Genomic DNA, 24,762 nt, shown 5'->3' with positions numbered 1-24,762 from the left:
CCACCTTCTGTCCTGCCTTTTTCCCCGTTTTCTGTTGCCCCAGGGAAGCAAAAGACCCTTTTAAACAAAAACTTAAAGCTGCTTCAGGGGTGTACACTTTCCTTGTTTCACATTGTTTCCTCTTTGTCACTCACCATATGTCTGTCACCAAGTAAAGATTATTGTGAATAATTGTGGCTGTGCAATGACTTGAGAGAGTGAGGGAGAGAAAGCAAGCCTGGTGCTGTAGTTGAAGTCCATTAGCGAGAGTCAGTATATCTTCAGCCAAGATAAATAATACTCAACTTTTCCATGCCCAGCTTAGAGAGATGAAATCTGGCATGGTAGGCTTTTTATTTATTGTCAGAAAATAATTGTTACACACGCCATCTGAAATATCCTTTCAGTTTTAAAAAAACCACATTGAGCAGATAACTCACTGGGCTGGAGAATACTGGGATAATGTTTGTGAGTATCAAAGTGTGTCATATGAAATTTGGTTTAGAAATGTGCAGGAAGCCGCTTTTTCTTTCCATTTTCTCTGCACTTAATCTGTGTCTGGCATTTTTGTTAAACTGTTGTTTAACATTTTTATCTGATACTTCCGCCACTTGTATTTTTATACTCTGAAGGAAGGAGTAGTTATTTGTTGAAGTAACAGGGAGTAGAGGAGGGGAGGGAACAGAGAAATAAAGCCTTTCATGATAGCATATGAGAAGTAAGAAGATATGGTGATGTCTGTATGTAATAACTATGTCAAGTAGCCAATGTGTGGCCTTAAGCCTGAATGTGGCCCTCAGCTGCCCTCATCTTTAGTATGGAGATACATCCACAGGGACACACTCTTCATTCAAGAGGAATTCCACTCTGTGAAAATTGGAGCCTTACATCTAAGAACAAGATGAATGTCATGGCATAATGGGACCTATATTGTCAGCATCCTGTACCTCTTCATTAAAGATGAAGGCAGCTCCAGTTTGTGCAGATTATATGTGGCCGTCATACTTCTGGCAAGAAGCTAGTCTTCTTTTGAACAGAGAACACTGTAGAAAACATTCCTGCACAGGGTGTGGACTAGATGGTTTCACCTATTTTCCAGCCATCATTTCTATTATTCTATGATGATAAATTTGTATTTACATTTTAAAATAATTATTATATACTCGGCCCTTATTATATGTATATATCTTTGTTCTTCCCCTTTCTTTCCAAAAATAATACATAAAAACATAATGTATCCATAGTACAGTTTATCACTATGGCCTGTCAATTAAATTCTAACATAGATTATCTTGTTAGAAGGTAGATATAGTGTGAAAGTCATTGCATATTTCACAGCAGTTAGAATGAAAAACAACACAACTACTCTGCACTGTGTGTGTACTCCTGGAATTTAAAAATATTGAAATGAATTTCTTAAAAAAAAAAATGTGGGTAATAAAATTTCTGTCAAGCTTAGCATTATGTTTCAGTTTGGAGGAAGTTTATTTTCATATAAGTTATGATCCGAAGTCATAAGTTATGAACCTAAGAAAATAGGGGGATATTCCAAAAATATTGTCAGACCCTCAACTGTAGATAGGAATTTTATATGTATTGTGTATTGCGTCACTTTACTGTATTTTACTTCCATATAGAGTGATATTCAGGCAAGTTACTTTCAATAAAATAAAAATGCAGGGGTATTCATGCAGTAGTTACTTCTGATTTAGCATTTAGAATCGGTTTTATTAAAAAGGCATTGAATATGTTCAGTTGATGTACCAATGCTTTGATCACCGAAAGTTTGAGATTTCATTTAATAGGAGCAGTCTCCATTGTGTGCAGGACCGGCGCTAGTGTTTTTAGCGCCCTAGGTGCACTGCCATTTCGCTGCTCCGCGCGCTGGTCCCGCAGCTCCGGTGGAGCTGCCACAGGCATTCCTGCGGAGAGGGTCCGCGGCTCCGGTGGAGCTGCCGCAGCTGTGCCTGCGGGAGGTCCACTAGAGCCGCTGGAGCAGCGGACCGTCCGCAGGAATGCAGCGGGACCAGGGGACCCTCCGCAGGCACGACTGCGGCGGGTCCACCGGAGCTGCCTGCCCCCCCCCCCACCGGCAGAATGCCGCCCCCCAATAATCCTGGCGCCCTAGGCGATTGCCTAGGCCGCCTAAATGGAAGCACCGGCCCTGATTGTGTGACTGCAGGAGAGGCAGGGGCCTGCCTGATTTCTATATAGGGTCAGAAGCAGCTTAGAAGTCTTGCCCTCTCCAGTCTTCTGCCAAACCTAATTAATGTATACCATGGCTAGTGCTGTAATTGCAATGCATGTGGCTTCTGGCATCTGGAACCATGACGAGACTGAATTGAAATGCTGTTGGAGGGAAAGTTAGTCAAGGTTGTGTGGGCATACAGTAGTACAAGCAATAGGTCTGTTGTTTCATCACTCAAGTGACAAGCTTTTTATTGTGTTATAAATGAGTAAATTATGCAAAGTACCTTCTTAGACCAAAAAAAGAGAAAAGAAATCCTGATAGGAAGGAAAAGGACTTACAAACAGATTTTCTAGGCTTTGTCAATTTTAAACATGTTTACCACACTGCATCCTTTCAACCAGAATGGTGGAGGAAAAGTGGGGGAGACATTTTTGTTATCTTATGCCAAAGTCTCTTCTTGATCTATCATGAAACCCTTGGATGTGCCTGAAATGTTTGGGAGGCCTAAGATGTATGTCTGAGTGTTACAATACACTGCTTGTGTCTAGAATTGGCACCTCTTGTAGCTCTGTCTGATGGAACAGATTTGACAGTCACAACTTCATGGCAGGATATCTAGCACATCACCACAGAATGTCTTGTGGTTTAGGTTTTTGGGAGGATTTTTTTTTGTGGGGGAGGCATACGGTTATTGCATTCTATCATAAAATCCAGTGCTACAACAGAACATCATAGTGTGATGACACCATGCAGGCCCCCAATATAATATCTTCTTGTGGGATATGGGAAGGCATGACAACCCTGGGAAAAGCCCAGACAATCCTGCCTGGGTGACCATCTTCACAGAGACTATAGATCCCAGCTTGTGATATTCTAGGCTAATCTGAGCAGTGGGTGACACTATATTCAAGATGAGAGCAGCTGAAATATGGTTTATTTTATTGAATTTAGATGAAATCCTTGGGTCCTTGGCATGTTGCTGTAAAGCCCTGGGTTGTACTAAATTAGAAGGCTTCTAAAGACTATTTTCGTCTCCTTATTGAAAAATGGTGTCAGGATTGGTGGGTAGAGGAGCCATTAATGCACATAAAACTTTGCCTTACATCTAATCTCAGTATGGTTAATCTTAAAACCCATTTCCTTCCTTTGTACTTTGGTTTTTCTGCTTTAGTGTGAACAGTCTCATCTAATGAGAGAGCATGAAGATGTACAGGAGCGAACAACACTACGCTATGAAGAACGAATCACAGAGCTTCACAGCATTATCGCTGAATTAAATAAGAAGATTGACCGACTACAAGGAACAACAATAAGGTATAGCAACTCCCATAGAAGTCTGGGCAAAATTCAGAAGTGGTATACATGGTGGTGTACAATATACATTGGGTGTGAATTAATCAAAAAAAGTAGTGTAGCTAGACTTGCTATGATTGAGGTTCAGTGAGTATGCAAAATTAGTGTAACATGCACACAAGGAGGTTGGAAACTGGGCAATTGTAGCAGGAAAAGCAACTTATAGGAGGGTGTAAGGCAAAATAATCCACTCCTCATTCCAATTTTTATCTTTCTCCTGTGCTATCCACAACACAACCAAGACTAAATTAAACCCATTATAGAGGTACAACTGAAATTGGCTTCAAGAGCTGTGCCTACTTTCACCAGCAGTTCCCACAAAATACAGAATTGGTGCAAATCAAACTAGTGTTGCATACTCACTGAATGTAAAAATTTGAGCACTCCTTTTTTAAGACATTACTCAGTAAGTTCCAGCTATTTCTTCATGTAAGTTCTAGATTTCACCAAAGAGGAACATTCTTTTCATTCATCTGTCCATATAAGCTGCTTTTAGCTTACTGCGAGGCCAAGGCCTTTTGCCGTTACTTCGTGAAGGAGTTTGCTGAGACCTCACAATACTTTTCAGTTGTCAAGCTTATTGGGACATGAACTCCTCAATCCTTGGTCAGTTAGGGATTTTAAACCAAAATGTCCACTTTGAAAGTACAGAGTTCACATCTCTATAGGTCAAGGGTAGGCAACCTATGGCATGCATGCCAAAGGCAGCATGCAAGCTGTTTTTCAGTGGCATGCACGCTTCCTGGGTCCCGGCCGCCAGTCCGGGGGGGGCTCTGCATTTTAATTTAATTTTAAGTGAAGCTTCTTAAACATTTTAAAAACCTTATTTACTTTACATACAACAATAGTTTAGTTGTATATTATAGACTTATAGAAAGAGACCTTCTAAAAAGGTTAAAATGTATTACTGGCACGTGAAACCTTAAATTAGAGTGAATGAATGAAGACTCGGCACACCACTTCTGAAAGATTGCCGACCTCTGCTATGGGTTATACTTACTTAAAATTCTACCCATGTAGCACTGTGTGGGTTTTCTGGCTTATTTTCCTGCCTGTTTTTCAGTAATGGCTGTTTCGTTTCTTTATCTCACTAAAGTCTATATGGCCATCAAGCCAGGAGCTCTTTTGTTTAAAATATATGCCCTGGAAAAGGTATCTTAAATTACAGAAGATAATATTCATGTATTGTAATTACAGCATATACATATAATTGCATTGCATTAATATTATATGAATAGGTAAATAGTGCAAGTTCTGCTGTAGGTAAAGATGCTAGGCTGTGCATGCCCCTGAAGGCCAAAGTGCCTTCAGGGACATGCACAGTTCTGCTACAGTGATAGCGCACCTAGGCACAACCTCTCCCCACCCACGGCAGCTTTGGCATTCCACATTAGAGTCCTTTGTGCTCAGATCCCTAGACCACACTTCTGTCCACTTATATTTGAGTTCATTCTGCTGTGATGATGATGATGATAAATATTTACAAGTGAGTAATGAATTCTTATTTTGCTTTCCTTTAATGGTCATTGTAGCTAGCTTTTTCTCACAGACCAATACATTTAAAAAAAACAAACTGTGAACAAGGTGAGCTTGGAGAGCTTCTGTTCAGCTTCTGAACACAGTGAAAAGAAAGAAAATTAATTCTTCGTTGCTGTCATTTCCATACTTTCATGTAACAACATGTCAGGCTTCTGCTCTTGCCCCACTATGTTAGCAGGTGTTGGAACCCTGTAGAAATGTCAGTTAATTACCTCTGGCTTCATTGGGACAGGTGTGGACTCCAGCCTGAATATAAGGGATGTTGGTGTGGGTTGGGACAAAAAGATTCTAAAAGAGAGATCCTAGGAGCAACTAAGGCAAAGTCGACCTATGCTACGCAACTCCAGCTACATGAATAACGTAGTTGGAGTCCACGTACCTTAGGTCGAGTTACTGTGGGGTCTACAGTGTGGGGGGGGGGGTCGCTCCCGTCGACTTAGCTTACTCTTCTCATCAGAAGTAGAGTACAGGGGTCGACTGGAGAGCGATCTGCTGTTGATTTAGCAAGTCTTCACTAGACCCGCTAAATTGACCACTGGTGGATTGATCTCAGAGTGTCGATCCCGGCTGTAGTGTAGATGTACCCTGAGTCTGGGGAAAAGACTTAGGCCTTGTCTGCTTTACACAGTTTTGTCTGCAAAGGCTGCCTTTTGCTGACAAAACAGTTGAGGCACCACAAGACTAGTTTTGGTGGCAAAACTCTGCTGTTTTGCTGACAAAACCAAACCAACTCAACGTGAGGCATAGAGAACTTTTTGCGGCAAAGTTCAAGTGACAAAGCGTCAGTGTAGACACTACCATTTGTTACGTCAACTTAACTGGCCTCCCCTAGTATCCCATAATGCCTTCCATGACCACTCTGCTCATTGTTTTGAACTCGGCTGCCCTGCATTTAGCTATACAGGCATGTGCCCCTCCCCTTTCAAAGCTCTGGGAAACTTTGACATTCCTCAGCCTGGACTGCTCACAAAGCCGCTGAGGATGCTGCTCCCTGTAACTGAGGAGGCTGTGGGAGAAATCAGAGGGAATTGGAACCATTAATGTGGAATGTTCTCCCTTTGGGTTATAGATAGGGTGACCAGATGTCCCGATTTTAGGGTCTTTTTCTTGTATAGGCTCCTATTACCCTCCACTCCCTGTCCTGATTTTTCACATTTGCTGTCTGGTCACTCTAGTTATAGATTTTTTCTAAGAATTACTGACATAGGTTTAGCCTCCAGATCCATACAGAGTACAACCCTGGCGCTTCAGCGCATAAACAACATCCATGGAATTCAGTCTTCTGCTTTGCATGTTTGATGTAAGTTAAAAGCATCTCGGATCACATTCTCCAAAAATATCTTTAGCGTTCCCCGAGTCTTCTCATAAATGAGATCTGAAATGCGCTTCAGACCCCCACGACGAGTCAAACGACGAATAGCTGGCTTTGGCTTCATAATACCCTGGATATTGTCCCTCAGTACCTTTCTTTGGCACTTAGCACCTCTTTTTCTGATACCCTTACCATGACCAGACATGTTCGCTAGGTTTACAGACAGAGCGGCCTGCTGCTGGGGGGGTGTGGGGTGTGGAGAGACTGCTCAAGTTACTGTCTGAACTTAGAGACAGCATGCCCAGACACTTACTCTCCCCCAAAACACACACACACACACACACACACACACACACACACACACACACACACCCCATCTCTTTCACATATACACTACCCCACCCCCAGTCTCTCTCATACTTCCCCAAGTAGATTAATGCTTTGGTGGTGGAATCTCCTTCCTCAGAGGTTTTTAAGGTCAGGCTTGACAAAGCCCTGGCTGGGATGATTTAGTTGGGAATTGGTCCTGCTTTGAGCAGGGGGTTGGACTAGATGACCTCCTGAGGTCCCTTCCAACCTTGATATTCTATGATTCTAACACACACAGTGTTTCTCTCTCTCCACAACGCACACACTCTTCCCTACTCCACCCCACACTTCAGTTGAACAGCAGCTAGCAAGCTAGTAGGATGCCCATGGAACGATGCGATTGAGAAACCCGCATCATGTGACACTGTACATGCTTCATGAAGCATTGCAAACCCTTCTGAAAGCACCCTACGGCCAGTTGCACAGCAGGATAGCTACCCACAGTGCACTGCTCTCTGTCGATGTAAGAGCTGCTAGTGTGGATGCACTCTGTCCGCACAAGGAGCACAGTGTGGACATGCAACAGTGGTTTAATTTAAGTGGCATAACTTTTGTCGGCAAAGCTCTGTAGTGTAGACATAATCTTAGTTTAGGGCTTCATGTAGTTCTATTTTGCTATTACTTTTCTGTTAAGAAAAAAAACTCAGGAGTGGAGATTTTTTTTTACCATGAGTGTGTCTCTTACGCTTCCAAATGTGCATGGAAAGATGAAACATTACTTGTGAAATCGCAAGATTGTCAGGCCATCATTTGGAAAGTGATTTAAATCTGCTGAATCACAGGGCAAAGAAATGCATCTCCCTGGTGCTGCCATGAAAAAGTTGTACAGCATCTGTACCTTACAGCTGACGTAGTGTAGAAAGGCTTGATTTACTGTTGCTTTATGCCATTCTTAATGCTTCCTTTTAAATAAACCATACTATTATGTAGATGGTCAAGACAAACCAAAGTTATACAGTAAATTTGATAGTCTAGTTTAGAATCTTTAAATTGTTCCCTTGTTTTGAGGTGAGCAATGCATGAGCAGAACAAGGTTTTCAGTCTAAACAAACAATTGCAACCAATTTAAGAGAGCTTGACAGATTGCATAAGCTAATTTATATTTTCCATTTAGAAAAGATTGCTTTTTTCCCCAAACACTTTGGAAGGTGAAGGCAAATGGTTCAGGAAGTTGCAGAGTAATGGCTCATGCATTGTTCAGCAAACCCAACTGCAGAGATGTCAGATCAAGTGCCATGGCTGCACCTCTTCTCAGACATACACAAAGAGTTGTTCTCAGTAGTAATAATATATGAAATATTTTTAGATGTTTTCAGTAAACTTCTGGATTTGACAAGGCCTTTATAGGGTACAGCAAGTTCCAGATGCATGGCCACATGAAGCTAGCTCTTGCATTATGTTCTGCCAACACTCCTGATGCAAATGAAGTCACAGCAGTTATGGGATCAAGCCAACAATCATTCCTAATTGTCTCGTCTCACTGATGTTGCTGCAGTTGAGACAGTTCAGCTGGCTTGGGAATCCACCCAAAAAAAGAGGAAACTGTGAAATACAGCTGCAACCAATTTGGTATTTGGTCTGGAAGAGAGCTGCCTGAACTCTTATACTGTTGAGCCCTGCTTAGTTGCTGAAAGGGGGCTGATATATCATTTACCCAATAGTTTGTAATTTGAGGGAAGCAGAGCAGTTAAGAAGGTAGCTTGCTGAGAGAGACAATACATTTCTTTCTTATATAGTCAAGAATAGAAATGTTGGCTCTGTTTGCATTATCTAAGAGTTTCTCAAACAGTGAAGCTTTAGTGGAGTCTCTAAGAAATCCAAGGCTCAGATGGGAGATTACCCTGTTTAAAACTTTGCTAAGAACACAAGAGCAGTGTTTCAAACTCTAATCTTTCTTATAATGTGATTGTAGTTTGGTCAAATTTGCAAAACCAGAGTAACAGGTTTAAGTCAAATTCAGAGTATATGTGTGCAGGAAAGATGCAGAATATGCTTTTCATACTCTTCAGTGTGAATTTACTTCACTGCAGCATCATAGCTCTGAGCCCCTTTTACTTGTCATTTGGAAGTAGGCAGGTAAAATTATCACCAGCCTCTATTCCTTCCATTAACAGAAGACTTTGATACATTCATTAGCACTCTTTCTTGAACTGCTCCCCATCCACTGATTTGCACAAGTAACAAAAAGGCAAAGCCAGTCAAATGGGTAGGTCCATATGAAGCAACAGTATCAGTGTGTTAAAAACACATACATATTAAGGTGTGTCAGTTACACCCCAACAGGATTAACCTCTCAAGAACAAAGAAGGTCCCAAACTAAATGATAAAACATTAGATAATACTGTATCTATTTTGAAAGTGAATGTTACTGACCAGGAAAAGTTTATCCTAACACAAGTTTTTATTTATTTTTTAATCATGGCTTCATCAAGGAAATGAATTTGTCATGCAATGATACAAAAATAAACCTTGCCGCATGATTGAGAACAGAATCAGCTATGTACTGTCTTTCCAGTTTGTCTGTGAGTTCAGCAAAAAAATGGGAGAGAGGAGAGAGTGAGTGAGTTGTCTTTCATCTCAATGCTGAAATAGGTCTGTGCAGCTTTTGGACTTTCTTGCCTGCTGGTGTCTGCTTAGGATTCTTAGCAGCTGTCAAAAGACATACAATCTAACCAGTCAACCATTTGTAATTAATGCTGTGCAGCCATGAATTCTATGGCATTACCCAACAGAAAATTCATATGGAAATATGGGTCACCTAGAAACCCAGGAGGAAAAAGGGGAGACAGAATAGGTGGTGTAGTGGACAATATCATCAAAATTAATAATGGTTGGCACTCATAGAGTGCCTTTTATCTGAGGATCTCTGTGTTTTACAAAACGTTCATTAAAATATAATGAAAGTAGTAAAACAGCCAACACCTACTGTGGTGAAACCATTCTCTGTTTGAAGCTATGAGAGAATCTCAGTGTACACACCTTGAGAACACTCCATCAGAATTCCTAAATGGGGAGGAGGAAGTGCTGAGAGTTTGCCATTTTGATTGTTACTAAGCAGGCTTTAAAACAGTTTTGCACCACTGGAGCGACACACAGCTACTTCATTGCACAGGAGAATCTGGCCTAGTACCTTTTTGTTACTTTTCAGTCCATTTTTAAGCATTCTGTTTTAGTGTGCAGCTATTACACTTCTGAGTCCTAAATATAAGCATATATAAAAGATGGTGCACTGATTGGTGCTCTTCAAAAATGTAGGTTAGAAAAGGTAAATTGCACATGTAAAATATACTATGATGTGTACAAAGTGGGTAATTTACTATTTGTGTTTATAGTTACCTATTTTGAATGTGCAGTTACTTGTTTGTAAAGAGGCATGTTTTGCATGCATGTTTCAAGACAAATTTTGGAATATTTGGCTCAAACAACTAAAGATAAATTTGTCAATTTTAGCCATTTTCCTTTAAAGAAGAAAACTAGTCTAAGTCTGAAAGTGGAGCAAGTCAGAGCTGATTAGCATGTGTATACAAGCCATTGGTTTTATGAACAGGTCAGCCTGCCATCCATTCATGGAGGAGATTCATATTTTAAAATGAATCACTAATTGCAAAGCAGGTTGATGTATAAATGAACAAACAAATTACCCTTTTGACCAAAAGAAAAAGCAACTCTTTGAGCACTTAGTAATTGTTTTTTGTCTAAAGCTAATTATCATTGTCTTGTGTTGTGCCTAATAATTAACTTATCCATAGAACATTAACCCACATTTATGTGTCTTCAGTAGCCTGTATTTTAATTCATGCTATTTCTTAGAATCATAGATTATTGGGGTTGGAAGGGACCTCAGGAGATCATCCAGTCCAACCACCTGCTCAAAGCAGGACCAATCCCCAAATGGCCCCCTCAAGGATTGAACTCATAACCCTGGGTTTAGCAGGCCAATGCTCAAACCACTGAGCTGTGGTTTGGATCTCATACTTGCTTTAAATATGTATTGCCCATCACCTAAAATACCTTGCTTTGATCTAAAACTTAATTTTAACCTTATAATCTTAATTTTTGTATAATAGATGCTAAGTGCTTGTGATTAAAAATTTAGCTTTCTGTAGTGAGCTGAGTTGCCTTTCAGGGTTAGAAAAGTATTATCATTCCTATTAAAACTACAGTGGGTAAACTAAGGAAACCCTGCTTGGCAAACCAGCTGGAATTTTTCTTATGAGTTGACCTGTTTCACAGACAACAGCCTTTCCTTCAGTCAGTGTAGTGATACGTATGGATCATCTTCCTTTCAGCTATTTTGCCCGACAGACATTGTCAAACTTTAGGGCTAATTCCTGCAAGGTACTCAGAGCTTTCAACTCCCACTGACCCAATGGAAGTGGAAAGTGCTCATTACTCTGCAGAACTACCCTGCTTAGACAACAGGCTCTCCCCCCCCACCCCCAGCTGGAGATGCCCTCACAGTTCTCTGCTCTCTCTCCCTCACCGAAGAACTCCATTCCTGCTCCATGCTTCCTCCCCACCCTAAAATCATCCACCTCTCTGCTGAAATAGCAGCAAAATAAACCTCTGCAAAATACTTAGCTTAATGAGTAGCCAAATAGGGGTACAGTAAATTCACTCATCAAAGGGTTTTGGTTTTTTGTTTCTGTGCCTATGCTACTAATGTTTTTCCTGCTGGTTAAAATGTACGTATCTGAAAGTGACAATTTATAAAAAACTGAAGCTGATTAATAAAATCAGGTCTTCCTGAATGTCATTTTTTGAGTTAGATTAGCAAATGGATTAAAAAAGAAAAGAAACATTTTAAAGTGCTTCATTGGGCATCGTGAACTCAAATTCCACTGCTGTCCTTATCTGCTTCTCTCCATTCCTTGAACTTTACATGTGAACTAAGGGAGAAGAGACTCCTTTTGTAAATCTCACTACTTCAGGTAATGCCCAATAGCGCTCAAACATTTTTGAAGGAACCCACTTGACAAATAATAGTGAAAGTATGTAATATGCAAGGGTTTGGTTTTCCAGTAACTGCAGCAATTCTCTGCCATTCTAATTAATCTGTACATTATCTTCCAATAGATTTCAAATGAAAACCCACTTGGCAACAGGGGAATTTAGAGAGAGAGAGACACACACTCTTAATCTGGCAATACATTTTCTTATAGTGAACGTTAGTCTGGAATGATCACAAGAACTTCGGTGAAACTTCAAAATATGGAAATGTGAGCCAGATCCTACTTGCCACATAACTGGCAGTTGAGAGTACAGTGCAGAAAGTCAGTTTCTTTTATGGGAAGCATACCCTGGTCTATTTGATGATCTTGTTGAGCTGGAGAATGTTTCTTGTCCAGTATGTACCCTACTTATTGTGACTACAGGACTGAAAGGCTGTAGAGTTACTTATTCCTTCAGTAATAATTTTTTCTTGTGCCTCTACCCCAGGGAGGAAGATGAATATTCTGAACTACGATCAGAGCTCAGCCAGAGCCAGCATGAGGCTAACGAAGATTCACGCAGCATGGACCAGGATCAGACTTCTGTTTCAGTACCAGAGAACCAGTCCACTATGGTCACTGCTGACATGGGTTAGTGACTTTCTGAATAGACAGGATGTCTCCTACTAGTGGAAAGCCGTTGTAGCCTTTAAAATACTGATCAGAATGCTCAGAGGGGAAAGAAAATAAATCATCCAGGCCTTGTTAATCAAGCCAAAGGTGTTGAGGAATTCTCTAGGAGAATAAACAGTAGCATTTAAAGTAATCTGAGAACCTAGCTTCCAGGCCTTCAGAGCTAGAATAGCTGCAGAGGAAGAACAGAAAATGAGCTTGTCAGGAAGAACTGAAGTGCCTAAATGAGTGCCCTTTGGGGAAGGGGAAAATGGAGGGAACACACACACTTACCCCCTCTAGAACAGTATACATGTTATGACTTGACCATGTAATTGGAGATTAATTGGATGGATTTTTTTTAAAATCCTGTTCCTGTTTTGTTATTTTACCAAATAGCAAAAACATTTCATTTATAAGTAACTGAAGATTGTTTTAAATGCTGCTAGTTTATTTAACTATAAAAGGTTGATGGTTGGAAATTGCAGAGGTGAAATAAAGAGAGGCATCTAGAGACATTAATAAATGGCAGAGCAATGTGCTGTTTTTAAACTTCTCTCTTCCGGCCATGATTTTTAAGACTTATTGCTTTCTGAGAGCCATTAATTTATGTACAGGTAGCAAGTTTCTAAATGACACTTACCTGTGCTGTGGAATGTTAAGGAAGGTTCTTTATGGCAAAGAGTGCAGTCATAATATTGTTTTTCAGATGTGCTCAGACAGGGGATTTCAAAGCTGAAATTAAAGGGTAGTTAGTACTAGTGATCCAGTTCTCAGGCTCCAGCAATAAAGATGTTCAGTATTGGGGTACGTAGACACACTGCTTTTCGCAGTCTTGGGAGCATCATTGATACCCAAATTAAGGGGGAAAAGTTTGTCTGACTGGATCAGATTCTGTTCTCATTCACATCAGTGTGAATCAGGGATATATCCTTGGCTGTAGTGTAGTTCCCCCTTCCTTCTGTCAGATATTTATTAGATGCTGATTACCACAATGCCTAGACACCAGCGTGCTTTGGAAAAGTCATAATGCACTGGATCTTGATGAAAAAGTTGCACTAAATCCAAAATCCAGCGTGACTGATCCAAGAAGAGACAAAGATCAAAATATCACAGAGATGTTTTCTAAGTACTTTTATTACAGTCATACAGAGAGTCAAATTCTATCCTCGGATAAATCTGTCTCACTCTGAAGTCAGTAAAAATTCATTTTTAATGGCAATTGTGCCTCTCTGAAGGCAGTGTTCGTGTCCCAGTGAAGACTCAATTAACAATATATTTGTGTTTCACTCTTTTTTCTTTTGCAGTAGTTTAGCAGACACCAGTTGTGCCCTGATCTCTCTTTCAAGAGAGGCAAACTCCTTCCTCTTCCCCATTATAACTTTAAGCTTTATCTCAGATGGAAGGGGAGTCTTCTTTGCCATCCCCAAAAAGAACGAGGATCCATCTTAGACACAGAAGGACTCTGTGACACATCACCTATTATACACTGGATGAGTTGTTGTCGGTATCTGAATTCCTGTGACTAATCCACCACTGAGAAAATATGCAGATTTACTGAGTAAAGGGGGTGGTAGTTTGTTCAAGTCTTCTAAATCTTCCTGCAAAGGAAGGCTTAATTTAGGGAGTCTGTGACCCACTCTTGCTAATAATGGACAGGAGGGGATTAATTTCGGTGGAGGTACACCAGGGATGAATTTGACCCAAATAGTTGAGACTCAATACATGGTTTTTTCCCCAAGACAAGTTTGTAGTTGCTGACTGAAAATGAGGGCAAAAAGAACATGTGGCTTTTCTTGAGAAAGAGACTCTGTTTTTGTTACTGTTTTGTGGTTGAGTTTTTTTATTTTCAATAATTCATGTGCTAAACTGATGAATGTACATTTTTGGATATGTGCCTGAATGTCACAGTAGAATTTATTCTTAATTGAAAAAATAAATAAGACAAGAGGCTTAGTCTTTTAAACTTGGTATTTTGGTGAAACACATGAGGTCAGATAGTTTAACTTGACACCAAGAACTAGAGTCAGGACTGACTTACACAACCGTATTCACTTCAGAAGGATTTTATGGAGTGTAAACGAACACTGAATCTGGTCTTGAGCATTGAAACATTTAGTTTCTTTTATTGTGGGATTCTTATTCTGTTTAGAGTGTGTTTTTTCTCTCTTACTTACTCAGTGAGAGCAGAAATTATGTCCTATATGTACATCAGTACTCTAGTGTAGGTTGGCTACCGTTTCAGCCAATCAGAACTATAGATTAGAAGAATGGTATTATCAGGGTTGTAATGGGTTCAGTCACAGAGACCCCCTGGGGACTGTCATCTGATGTGCTGAAATTACCTCTAAGCCTGTTTTTCCTGATGGCTTGGTACTCCAGAACCCTGCCTTGTTGAGCCAGGCATGCTAGTCCACTGCAACACAGACCCAGGTCTGAACCATGCCCCCAAAGCTGCAGGCTTTAACTGAAAACCACTCAGCAGGTTACCTATCTTCAGCACACAAGACACCCAGTTCCCAATGGGATTCAAACCCCAAATGAATCCATTTTACTCTGTATAAAGCTTATACAGGGTAAACTCATAAATTGTCCGCCCTCTATAACACAGGTATTAATCACTTAATAAACAAAAGTGATTTTATTAAATATAAAAATTAGGTTTCAAGTGTTTTCAAGTAATAACAGACAGAACAAATAAGTTACCAAGCAAAATAAAACAAAACACGCAAGTCTAAGCATAATACATTTAAGAAACTGAATACAGGTAAATCTCGCCCTCTGAGATGTTCCAGTAAGCTTCTTTCACAGACTAGACTCCTTCTTAGTCTGGGCCCAATCCTTTCCCCGGTACAATTCTTGTTAGTTCTAGCTCAGGTGGTAACTGGGGGATTTCTCATGACTGGCAGGCCCCTTTGTTCTGTTCCACCCCCTTTTATATCTTTGGCACAAGGACTGAATCCTTTGTCTCTCCCTGGGTTCCCTCCCTTCCTTCTAAATGGAAAAGCACCAGGTTTAAGATGGATTCCAGTACCATGTGACATGGTCACATGTCCTCTGAGACCCGAAGCCTTCATTCTTTCTGGCCTGACTCACAGGAACAAAGGAAGGCTTACAAGTAAATGGAACCGTTTACAACCAATTGTCCTAGTCAATGGGAGCCATCAAGATTTTAAACCACCATTAATGGCCCACGCTTTGCATAATTACAATAGGACTTTAGAATAATACTTTATATTTCTAGCGTCAGATACAAGAATGATACATTCATACAACTAGGATGAACACACTGAGTAGATTATAAGCTTTGTAATGATACCTTACAAGAGACCTTCTGCATGAAGCATATTCCGGTTACATCATATTCACACTTATATATGTATTTCCATAAAACACATGGAGTGCAACATCACAAGGGTCAACCTTATCATGATTTCTTTTCCAAATGATCTCTTTTAAAAGAGTATTTCTCTTGCGTTTCGCCTCATCGCTGAAACTCAAATATATTGTATATTAAATAAATACATAGCACTTTCTCCCTTCCCTCTGCCATTTGTCTATTAAGTAAATTGCATGTGTGTGTGAACGAGATGTACCATACATAAGCATCATTATAGGAAATCATTAAAACAGCAATCTTTTAATTCTTATTGCTACATTTGCAAGCCTGAAACTCTCCATGAGCTTGTGACCGTTGTTAGTCAATGTGCAGTATTTGCTTCTGTACATGTGGTAAACTATTTTAAAAAAATGTTTTTAGGGTACCAGGCATATGCATTTCATTAGTAAGAATGTTTCCAGACAAATACCTTAGAGCAGAATCGCACTGTGAGTAATCTGATCTTTGGGCATAGTAATCACTGTCTTGAGTTTGAATTTAATAACATAGAAAATACTTGGCTTCTGTAAACAGCCTTAAGGAATAAACAGGTTGTTGTATGTCATTTTATATCTCAAGCTTAATTAATTACTCTAGCTTCAGAAATAAGGTAGCTGATCACAAATACAAGAGTGACTATATAACAGCCTCACATTTCAACTACCAATAGAAGGAATACTGTCACAGTAGTATTAATAGTAATAACAATGTAATTCATGTGAAGTATCTCTTATCCAAGGGTTTCAAAGTACTGTAAAATCTTTAATAATTCTGTGAAGTAAAGACATATTAGTAGAAGAATTCAGTATTTTAAAAACAATAGGCAAACTTTTCAAATTTGGGCACCTAATGTTTAAATATGGATTTAGTTGCCTACGTTTAATTGCCCAAATTTGAAAAGTTTGGCCTATATTCTTTACCTATGTTACTAATAATACTTTAGATTAATCAGATTGAAAGAATTTTTACAATCCAATTTGCTTTTCAATATTAGTTATTTCCTTACTTTTACCACTTCATTGATCCTGGACTGTGATCTGTTTTTTATACCTTAATGCAAGGATGAGACATTTACATTTCCAGCACAGCAGGCAAATGTAGAAATACAAAATATTGCTACACAAAACTACTAACTTTCATAGTAAGCTTATAAGGTATTCCTCCTACTCCCCAACACAAGCATCCTTCTGTCCTTTGTTTATTTTAGTTTTAATATGTCTTTAAAAATAAACCCTTGCGTTAGTTATGCACATCAGGCTAAATCACCATGACCTAATAACAGGGCACTGCATACTGTATTAATTCAGCAAGCTTATTGACATGCTAACTACATCAATGTGTCATGATACACTAATGCTTTTAGATATGCTGCTCTTCTGCTGTAGGCAACAAAAACATCAAGAGATAAAATTTATTAATTTCTCTGCTGTATCTTGTAAATCCTGTGAGTGGATTTATGCTAGCTTCCCTTTGAAATATGAGTCTCTGACATTGTTATATATGGGAGAAACATTCCTTCAGGGGTAGAATTTTGCATATAAGGTCTTGCCTTGTGAAGGAAATGTTTTGTAAAATGAGACAAAATGTATATACAGGCATTATTGAGTTTCAGGAGCGCAAGCAAAACAAGTAAATTTTATAATTAAACATTCTTGATGATGCATCTGTGACCCAGGGATGAATTTTATTAATAAATAAACTTATTTGGCAGATTATTAATGCTAAAGCATATTAATTGTTTTGGTGGTGAGTTGAGTTTGTGGGAAGTTCATACACATACAACTTCAGTAGGAGTTTTACATGCACGCAGGTTGCAGGATCAGACCCTGCTTTGGCCATCCATATTTGTCATTACGTTGATATGTTGATAGGTTTGATTTTAACATGAATTCCCTTTTGCCTGCACTAATTTCACATTCACTCCAGGGCTGCGTTTTTTTGCAATCCTACTCCTACACAAAGAGAATTTTTGAACACTTTTGTTTTTCTCCCTGTGCAAAGCTGAAAATACTGCATAAAGGCAAGGGTCCATGATTGCTGCCACTGTCATTTAAACACAAAGGAACAAATGCTACCTTTGGATTTTGAGATAACAACAGTATTGAGTCTGTGTCTTGAATTCTATTCTGTTCTATGTGGGTTCTTATATTGTGCTCATCATCGATACAGACAAGCTTCACCCATATGTTAGAGTTCCATTGCGCCAGAGGAGCATAGTTGTCGACCATGGTGTTCTCCCAGGGCTTTAGGTGGTCATTTAAATAGTCTGGGCCTAGGCCATGGAGCCACCTTGAAGATAAGAACTGAGACCTTGAACTTGATTTGAAATTCTATATGAAGCCTGTGTAACTGAATGAGAACATCACTAGCACATTGGAGGACATAAGTATTTTGGTTTTAAGGTTGCTTTTATTTCTCCGTAAACGTTAATTGGCCCATTTTTTTTAAATGACTGCCTAAATTACAGCCACAAAATTTGTACATTGCAAGCCTTGCATTGCATACAGTTATCTGGTTTTTGTTCATATCTGTGGATGTAACTTAGGTGATCAAGTTTGTCAATTTGTCTGGTGTTAATCAAAGAGGTAGATGAGTTTTTGGTTATGAACTTAAGGTTATTTATTTCATAATCCATAGGTGCCGACTTTCCAAAGTGCCGGGGGTGCTTGACCCCTGGCTTTGTCCCAGGCCCTGCCCCCACTCCACTCCTTCCCCCAAACCCCCACCCACACCCTGTCTCTTTCTACCCCCTCTCTGCCCCGCCTCTTCCCTCCCAGTTCCACCCCCTTCCCCGAGCACACTGCTTACTTGCTCCTCCCTCCCCGCCTCCTGCACGCTGCAAAACAGCTGTTCGTGGCAGGCGGGAGGCATGGGGAGGGAGGGGAAGGTGCTGATCCTTGGGGCCCGCCGGCGGGCAGGAGGCATTGAGGGAATGGGCGGGGAGCTGTTGGGTGGCTTCCGGTGTGTGCTCAGCATGCACCGTTTTTCCCCCATGGGTGCTCCAGCCCCCAGAGCATCCATGGAGTCAACACCTATGTCATAGTCCCCTGTTCCCTCACATCTCACTTTCATAATCAATCTCTGTGATCCTTCATTTTAAATTCAGGTTTTCAAAGTGAACTAAGGGAGTTAGGTGCCCAACTCCCACTGAATTTCAGTGGGACTTGAATGCCTGTCTCCCTTAGGCTTCTTTGAAAACACCAGCCATGTGTTTTATATCTGATTGGAAGGTCTGACTGCAATGCGGTCCTAGGTTTAGCAGTGTTGTTCCTATTGTATTGTTCCACCTAGGACCTGAATGGATGTCACGTCTTTTAGTATTTGTAATCCTGTGAAAGTAGTGCATTGTCATGAAATATATAAATCCATTGTGTGTTGTACAATGCAATAGCTGATTATTGCATGATGCTTTGGTAATTAATGGCCCATAAGTGAATAGAGCCAAGAGGCATCAGAACCCAAGAATGAGTTCAACCATATGATGCACGTCAGGGACTACTGCTGATATTTATCACTGAATGTAAGTTGGAGGTGATGCAATTAATTTGTAAAGTTAATTCACTAGATAACAGGGATCATTTGGTTGTCACAAAATTGGGGAGTGAGTGGGTGACACCCCATAACCCAGTGCTGTCAGACTGCTGGGGGGGAAGGGTCCTCTGGCCCTTGTCTTGTGAGAATGATGATGATGTTTTCATCCTGAAGCACTTTGTGAATGTGATCACGATATGGAGCCTCACAAGAACAAGGGTTGTTACTGGGGACCCACGAGTATTTCCAGTCTTCTCTTGAGTTGCATGCATAGAAGAAACAGCTGTGAAAATGAACTTTTAGCTCCGTAAAATAATCTCTGGGGGGTTTGTGTAAGCTTGTGGACACTGGGCATTAGTTTGAGCACAAATCCCCAAAGTCTTTCCCTTTAGAGGATATTGGATTATATCATCAGTGAGTGAACTGCGCAGAAGAGCATTTTGATTCTGAGGAAAAAGTCTTCTTGCTGAGCACAAAGATCAGGAGAAGCTGCAGTAATGGGAAAGAGTAACAAAAAACAAATCAGGACAGTGACGTGGGAGTGTGCTAAAACACGATGTCTTTAAAATACGGAGAAAGTTTATCAAACAAGAACGAACACTCCAGATAAGTGGACGAGGTGATTATTTGTGTGATTGTGAGTAATTTGAGAGTTTAGGCTGATGGCATTCAACCCTAGAGATTTGTAAGGAGAAATCAATAACTTGTGCAAATAGGCTGCTGGTATTCAGGACTGGAGATTTGTGAAGAGCAGTGTCAGACTGTAAGAATATACCATTTTACAGGAGTGGAGCCTGTCTTGCTGAAGGTAAGTATTCAATGATGGTAGTTTTTTAGCTTGCAACACCCAGTGCATGTCTAACATGATCTTTCTGTTTCACAGATAACTGCAGTGATTTGAACTCCGAACTGCAGAGAGTGCTGACAGGGCTGGAGAATGTAGTCTGCGGGAGGAAGAAGAGCAGTTGCAGTTTGTCTGTAGCAGAAGTGGACAGACACATTGAACAACTCACCACTGCCAGCGAACATTGTGATCTAGCTATTAAGGTGCAACAACATTAACTAGTCACTAAATGCATTGTGTGCATACTGGGATACATGATAATACCTTGCATTTATAGCGCCTATGATCTGAGAATCTCAGAGCACTTCACAAAGATTTACTGTGCCTCACAACTTCTTGTGAGGTAGGTACAGTAGTATATCTGTATTTGCATATGGGTGCACTATGGGTCACACAGAGATTACCTATAGATCTCGTATAGAGCTTTTCATCTATAGATCTCAAAGCACTTTACAAAGCCTTATCCTTATTTTACAGATGCGCAAAGTAAGGTACAGAGGTATTCCCTGACTAGCTTTGCAGTTATAAACCTGTCATTTATTTAAAGTACCTTACACAGAATAGGCTGACTAATGTTCAAGGTATTTAGAAGAGTAAATAATAACTATCAGAGGAAGCAATGGCTATTTAAAAATTACAAACTGAAGATGAAAGAGCTGTAAATATTTCTGCACATTAGCTCCTTACCTCACCCCTATAAAGTAGAGAAAAGAGGAAACTGCAGCAGAGAATTTATGATGTGATGGATGCCACAGGAGCTATTAGAGTTCCTGGTATCCAGGTTTGTGCTTAGAACATTAGATCACATGACTAATTACAGTGTGTGAGGCTAGTTTCCAGATTTATCCTTGATGCATCAGCATGCATTATCAAACTGAACTGTAACACTGTATAATCAGGAATGAAGAAAAACTCAATAATTCATTAGTTCCCTCAGAGATATAGTTCCTTATATGTAACAATTACATTATTGCAATGAAGAAGAGACTAGAAGGCATGTACTAGTTAACAAACCAGAGCTGAAGCAAAGCATGCCACATCCAGAGAACTGCAGACACGTTAGTTAGCAAATGGATGTTGGTCACATCAGCTTGTGAGAGCATAAGGGCAGAATGATACTGTACATGGTGGTTTTGTACATGGTGGTTATCAACGTGCCTGTCAGAGCAATGAGGTGAGTGGGTGCATTTAACGTATTATGCGGCTTTTCCAAAAGGAAGCACTGGAAAAGGGGGCTGGTATCTTTTCATTTTTTCTCTTCCCCTTTCTTTACTTGCAGTGCTAGTTACCATATTCTGTAAGCTGCATTAAAAGAGATTAGCAGTGCTGACAAAGACTGAATACTAGGTGGAAGTTTTCATTGTATCTGAAATAATTGTTAAGTAGATTTAATTATAAAATACAAAACTTCTTATTTCAAATATGACATTTGATTCCTTGAGTAGCTTGCTGTATATTGTCTCCAAGAGAACATCCAGCAATATCCTGTTTTTCTTTTTGCCGTCTCTAACAAATTTTATTTCTTCGTCTTCACATTTCAAGAATGCAGGTCATTCATCCAATGAGAAAGTTAAATGCTCCTTGAAGCAGTATGTGATCTTGAAATAACCTGTCTTGTTTTCTGAATCTGATTATTGGAGACCTGTAGATTCAGGTGGAGGGTTCATTCTTTACGAAGCACAGCAGCTTGTTTTTTACTGCCTGGGTTTTACAAGGAATTGCTAATCAGAAAAAGAGGATAGGAACCTCCTCTTGAGTGGTGTGTATTTGGCATTCACTCTTGAGCCTAACTGTATGAATTGTTACATTTACAACTGTAAACCAACTATAAATGAGATGGAGGAGAAATATGATCCAATGTTTGCAGGAGGAAATTGATAGTCAGAACATGCAGTTTCTGTTCCTATTTCTTCCATAGACTTGCTGCATAACCTTGGATAGGTCAATTAACCTCTTTGTGCACAGGCCTGTGTTAGTATGGCTCTGCACCACCTTGCAGAGCAGAAGCTCTGGAAGGGATTGTGCATCAGAGAATCCTTGTTCTTCGCTGAGGTCGCAGGTATACAGAAGAAATGTATAGGCTGCACCGTCCTAAGGCATAATGTACCCCATCCCCCCCCTACACACACACACACAGTGTGCCTGGCCATGTCTGCCTCCCCTCCCCATATATCCTTGTGCCCTTGAGGGAAACGCATGTCCCTGGGGTCCCATGGAAAGAACCATCCTTGTGCTCCCCCAAATGTGGGACTGCACTTGCCCCTGTCAGGCTAGTATGTGAAGAAGGATTCCTTGAACCCTCCCCAGCCCTACACACCCATTCAAGAGCCAGGCACAACCTGGCACTGTGAGTACATCTACACTTCAGCCGGGAGGGTGCTTTCCAACACAAGTAGACAGACAAGCTCTGCTTGAACAAATGTGCTCAAAATGGCAGTGTAGCACAGATGGCGAGTCAGGCTAGGTGCCTGAGTACAAACCTGCCTGGACCCACTAGGCACATATTCAGGTGGCTAGCATGAGCTATCCCTCTACGCTGGCTCAAACTCTCATGTCTGTCTGCCTGTGTTGAGGGGACACAATCCCAGCGGCAGTGCAGATATACCCTGTGTGTCTCAGTTAAGTCATCTGCGAAAGAGGCACAACACTTACTCATAGTGAGGCATAGTGAATGTGCTATACTTTGAGGCCGTCTGAGGAAAGGTGCTGTATAAATGCCAACTGCATGCTGTTGTTTGTGTATATCTCAGTGAGGTGAACTTTTATTTGTAAAGCACCCATTGTCTGCCCAGGTACTCATGGTGCTGAAGAGTAGAAAGGTTACAAACTATAATAATGAAAGCAGCCTTCATTAAACTTCAAACAAAAGATGTACATTGTGTGTGCACGTGTGCGTTGCTTGTATGCATGTGTGTAATGGTATAGCTCCCCTTACATCCTTATTTGGTGGCAGTGCAGTATTATTGGCCCTTTTTAATATTCTCCCCTCCTGCTCCTTTCTTTCTGTGTTTTTGCAGACAGTGGAGGAGATTGAGGGTGTGCTGGGACGGGATCTGTATCCAAACCTGTCTGAAGAGAGATCTCGGTGGGAAAAGGAGCTGGCTGGTCTGAGGGAAGAAAATGAGAGCCTCACTGCTATGCTGTGCAGCAAAGAAGAGGAGCTGAACAGAACCAAGGCCACCATGAACGCTATCCGGGAAGAAAGAGACAGATTACGCAGAAGGGTAAGACTGCCAGCTCTCTACAAAGTACATAGAAGAGCCTTTCTAGTAACAGGGATCTTTTCAGTTCATTTCAGGCCACATAAGTTTGTAACTGGGGAGAGCTGGCACCCTGCACTTACTTTCTTGCACCATTTTTTGGAAGTGAAGCAATGTAAGTTGTAAAGAGCTTAGAGTGAATGGAAAGAAATTGCAAGGAGCTTCTATATGATGGACAGTCAAAATATACAGAAGCCTCATATCAGAAAATGTGTTAACTGAAAGGCTGGTATTCACTGGCAGGAAAGCTTGTTTAAGTTGTTTATAGATAAAGCAGATGTTCATTTAGTGGATTTTCCTGTGAACAACAAATAGATCTTTGTCTTTGATGAGAATTGAATTTGTGATTAAGAGAAAGTAAAAGAGCAGGACACCTGTCACTGGGAAATAATGCTCTGTGAAATGAACTTTGAGTAGTCCCAGCCGTGCCCTCTATCCCTGTCTCCATTTTCCAGCTGTTTGCTATGTCAGACAAAACTGTTGTTCTTTATGTAGACATTGAATTAAGACAAGAGGAAATCAAGTTACAGAAAAGATGAAAGCTTAAAGAGTCCATGGTCAGTCTCTGGTATTCTTTTAAATTGTTTACTGCCTCTCCTTAATAGACAAGTTAGGAAATTTAGCAGTGTTCCATGAAACATCTGCATGTGAAATAATAATTTTGTTTTTGAAGAATGCGTATGATTTTTCTTCCAAGCCTTGTGCTGTATGTGGGTAAAAATTTAGAGACCTTTGTATTCTTTGTAAAATGTTGTTTTTTACCTAGTGGCAGCAGAGCAACCTCTTCCTTGAATACTACATATTTAAGAGATCAGTACTCTTCAGCATGGTATAAGACTATATCGTTTGCCATTTCCAGTCTTTGGATATCCAGCCATAGATCATCTCACTCAACAAAGCTTCCTATCCATTGTAACATAATGAGTTTATTTGCTGCTAAGGCCAATTACACCTATAATCTGTCGTGGTGCTTACTAGATCTTTGTCTCATGCTCTGTTTAAAATTGCACATGTGTGTATGTCTGAATTTGTGTTTGAACTAGCGCTCTCGATTAATCGCAGTTAACTCACATTATTAACTCAAAAAAATCAATAGTAATTTAAAAAATTTATTCCGATTAATCATTGTTTTAATGGCACTGTTAAACAATAGAATACCAGTAGAAATTTATTAAATATTTTGGATGTTTTTCTACATTTTCAAATATATTGATTTCAGTCACAACACATAATATAAAGTGTAAATACTTTATATTTTTTTATTACAAATGTTTGCACTGTAAAAACGATAAAAGAAATAGTATTTTTCAGTTCACCTCATACAAGTACCATAGAGCAATCTCATTATCATGAAAGTGCAATTTACAAATGTAGATTTTTTTTTGTTACATAACTGCACTCA

At 40.1% G+C, this 24,762-nt stretch overlaps 1 protein-coding gene across 4 annotated transcripts in view; it reads left to right on the top strand.

Annotated features, from left to right (window-relative positions):
• The window catches only part of MCC (MCC regulator of WNT signaling pathway), a 341,462-nt gene that overhangs the window by 228,193 nt on the left and 88,507 nt on the right, over window positions 1-24,762 (top strand). For all 4 annotated transcript variants that reach the window (XM_050945632.1, XM_050945631.1, XM_050945634.1 and 1 more), the window contains 4 exons: window positions 3,342-3,484; window positions 12,183-12,325; window positions 20,140-20,303; window positions 23,118-23,324. In XM_050945632.1, coding sequence (XP_050801589.1) covers window positions 3,342-3,484; window positions 12,183-12,325; window positions 20,140-20,303; window positions 23,118-23,324 — 657 coding nt within the window. The remainder of the gene's footprint in view (window positions 1-3,341; window positions 3,485-12,182; window positions 12,326-20,139; window positions 20,304-23,117; window positions 23,325-24,762) is intronic.

The sequence above is a fragment of the Gopherus flavomarginatus genome, chromosome 3 (genome assembly GCF_025201925.1).
Source record: "Gopherus flavomarginatus isolate rGopFla2 chromosome 3, rGopFla2.mat.asm, whole genome shotgun sequence".
Taxonomy (NCBI): domain Eukaryota; kingdom Metazoa; phylum Chordata; order Testudines; family Testudinidae; genus Gopherus; species Gopherus flavomarginatus.
The sequence above is the reverse complement of the archived record's forward strand: the minus strand, read 5'-3'. Positions and strand labels throughout refer to the sequence as shown.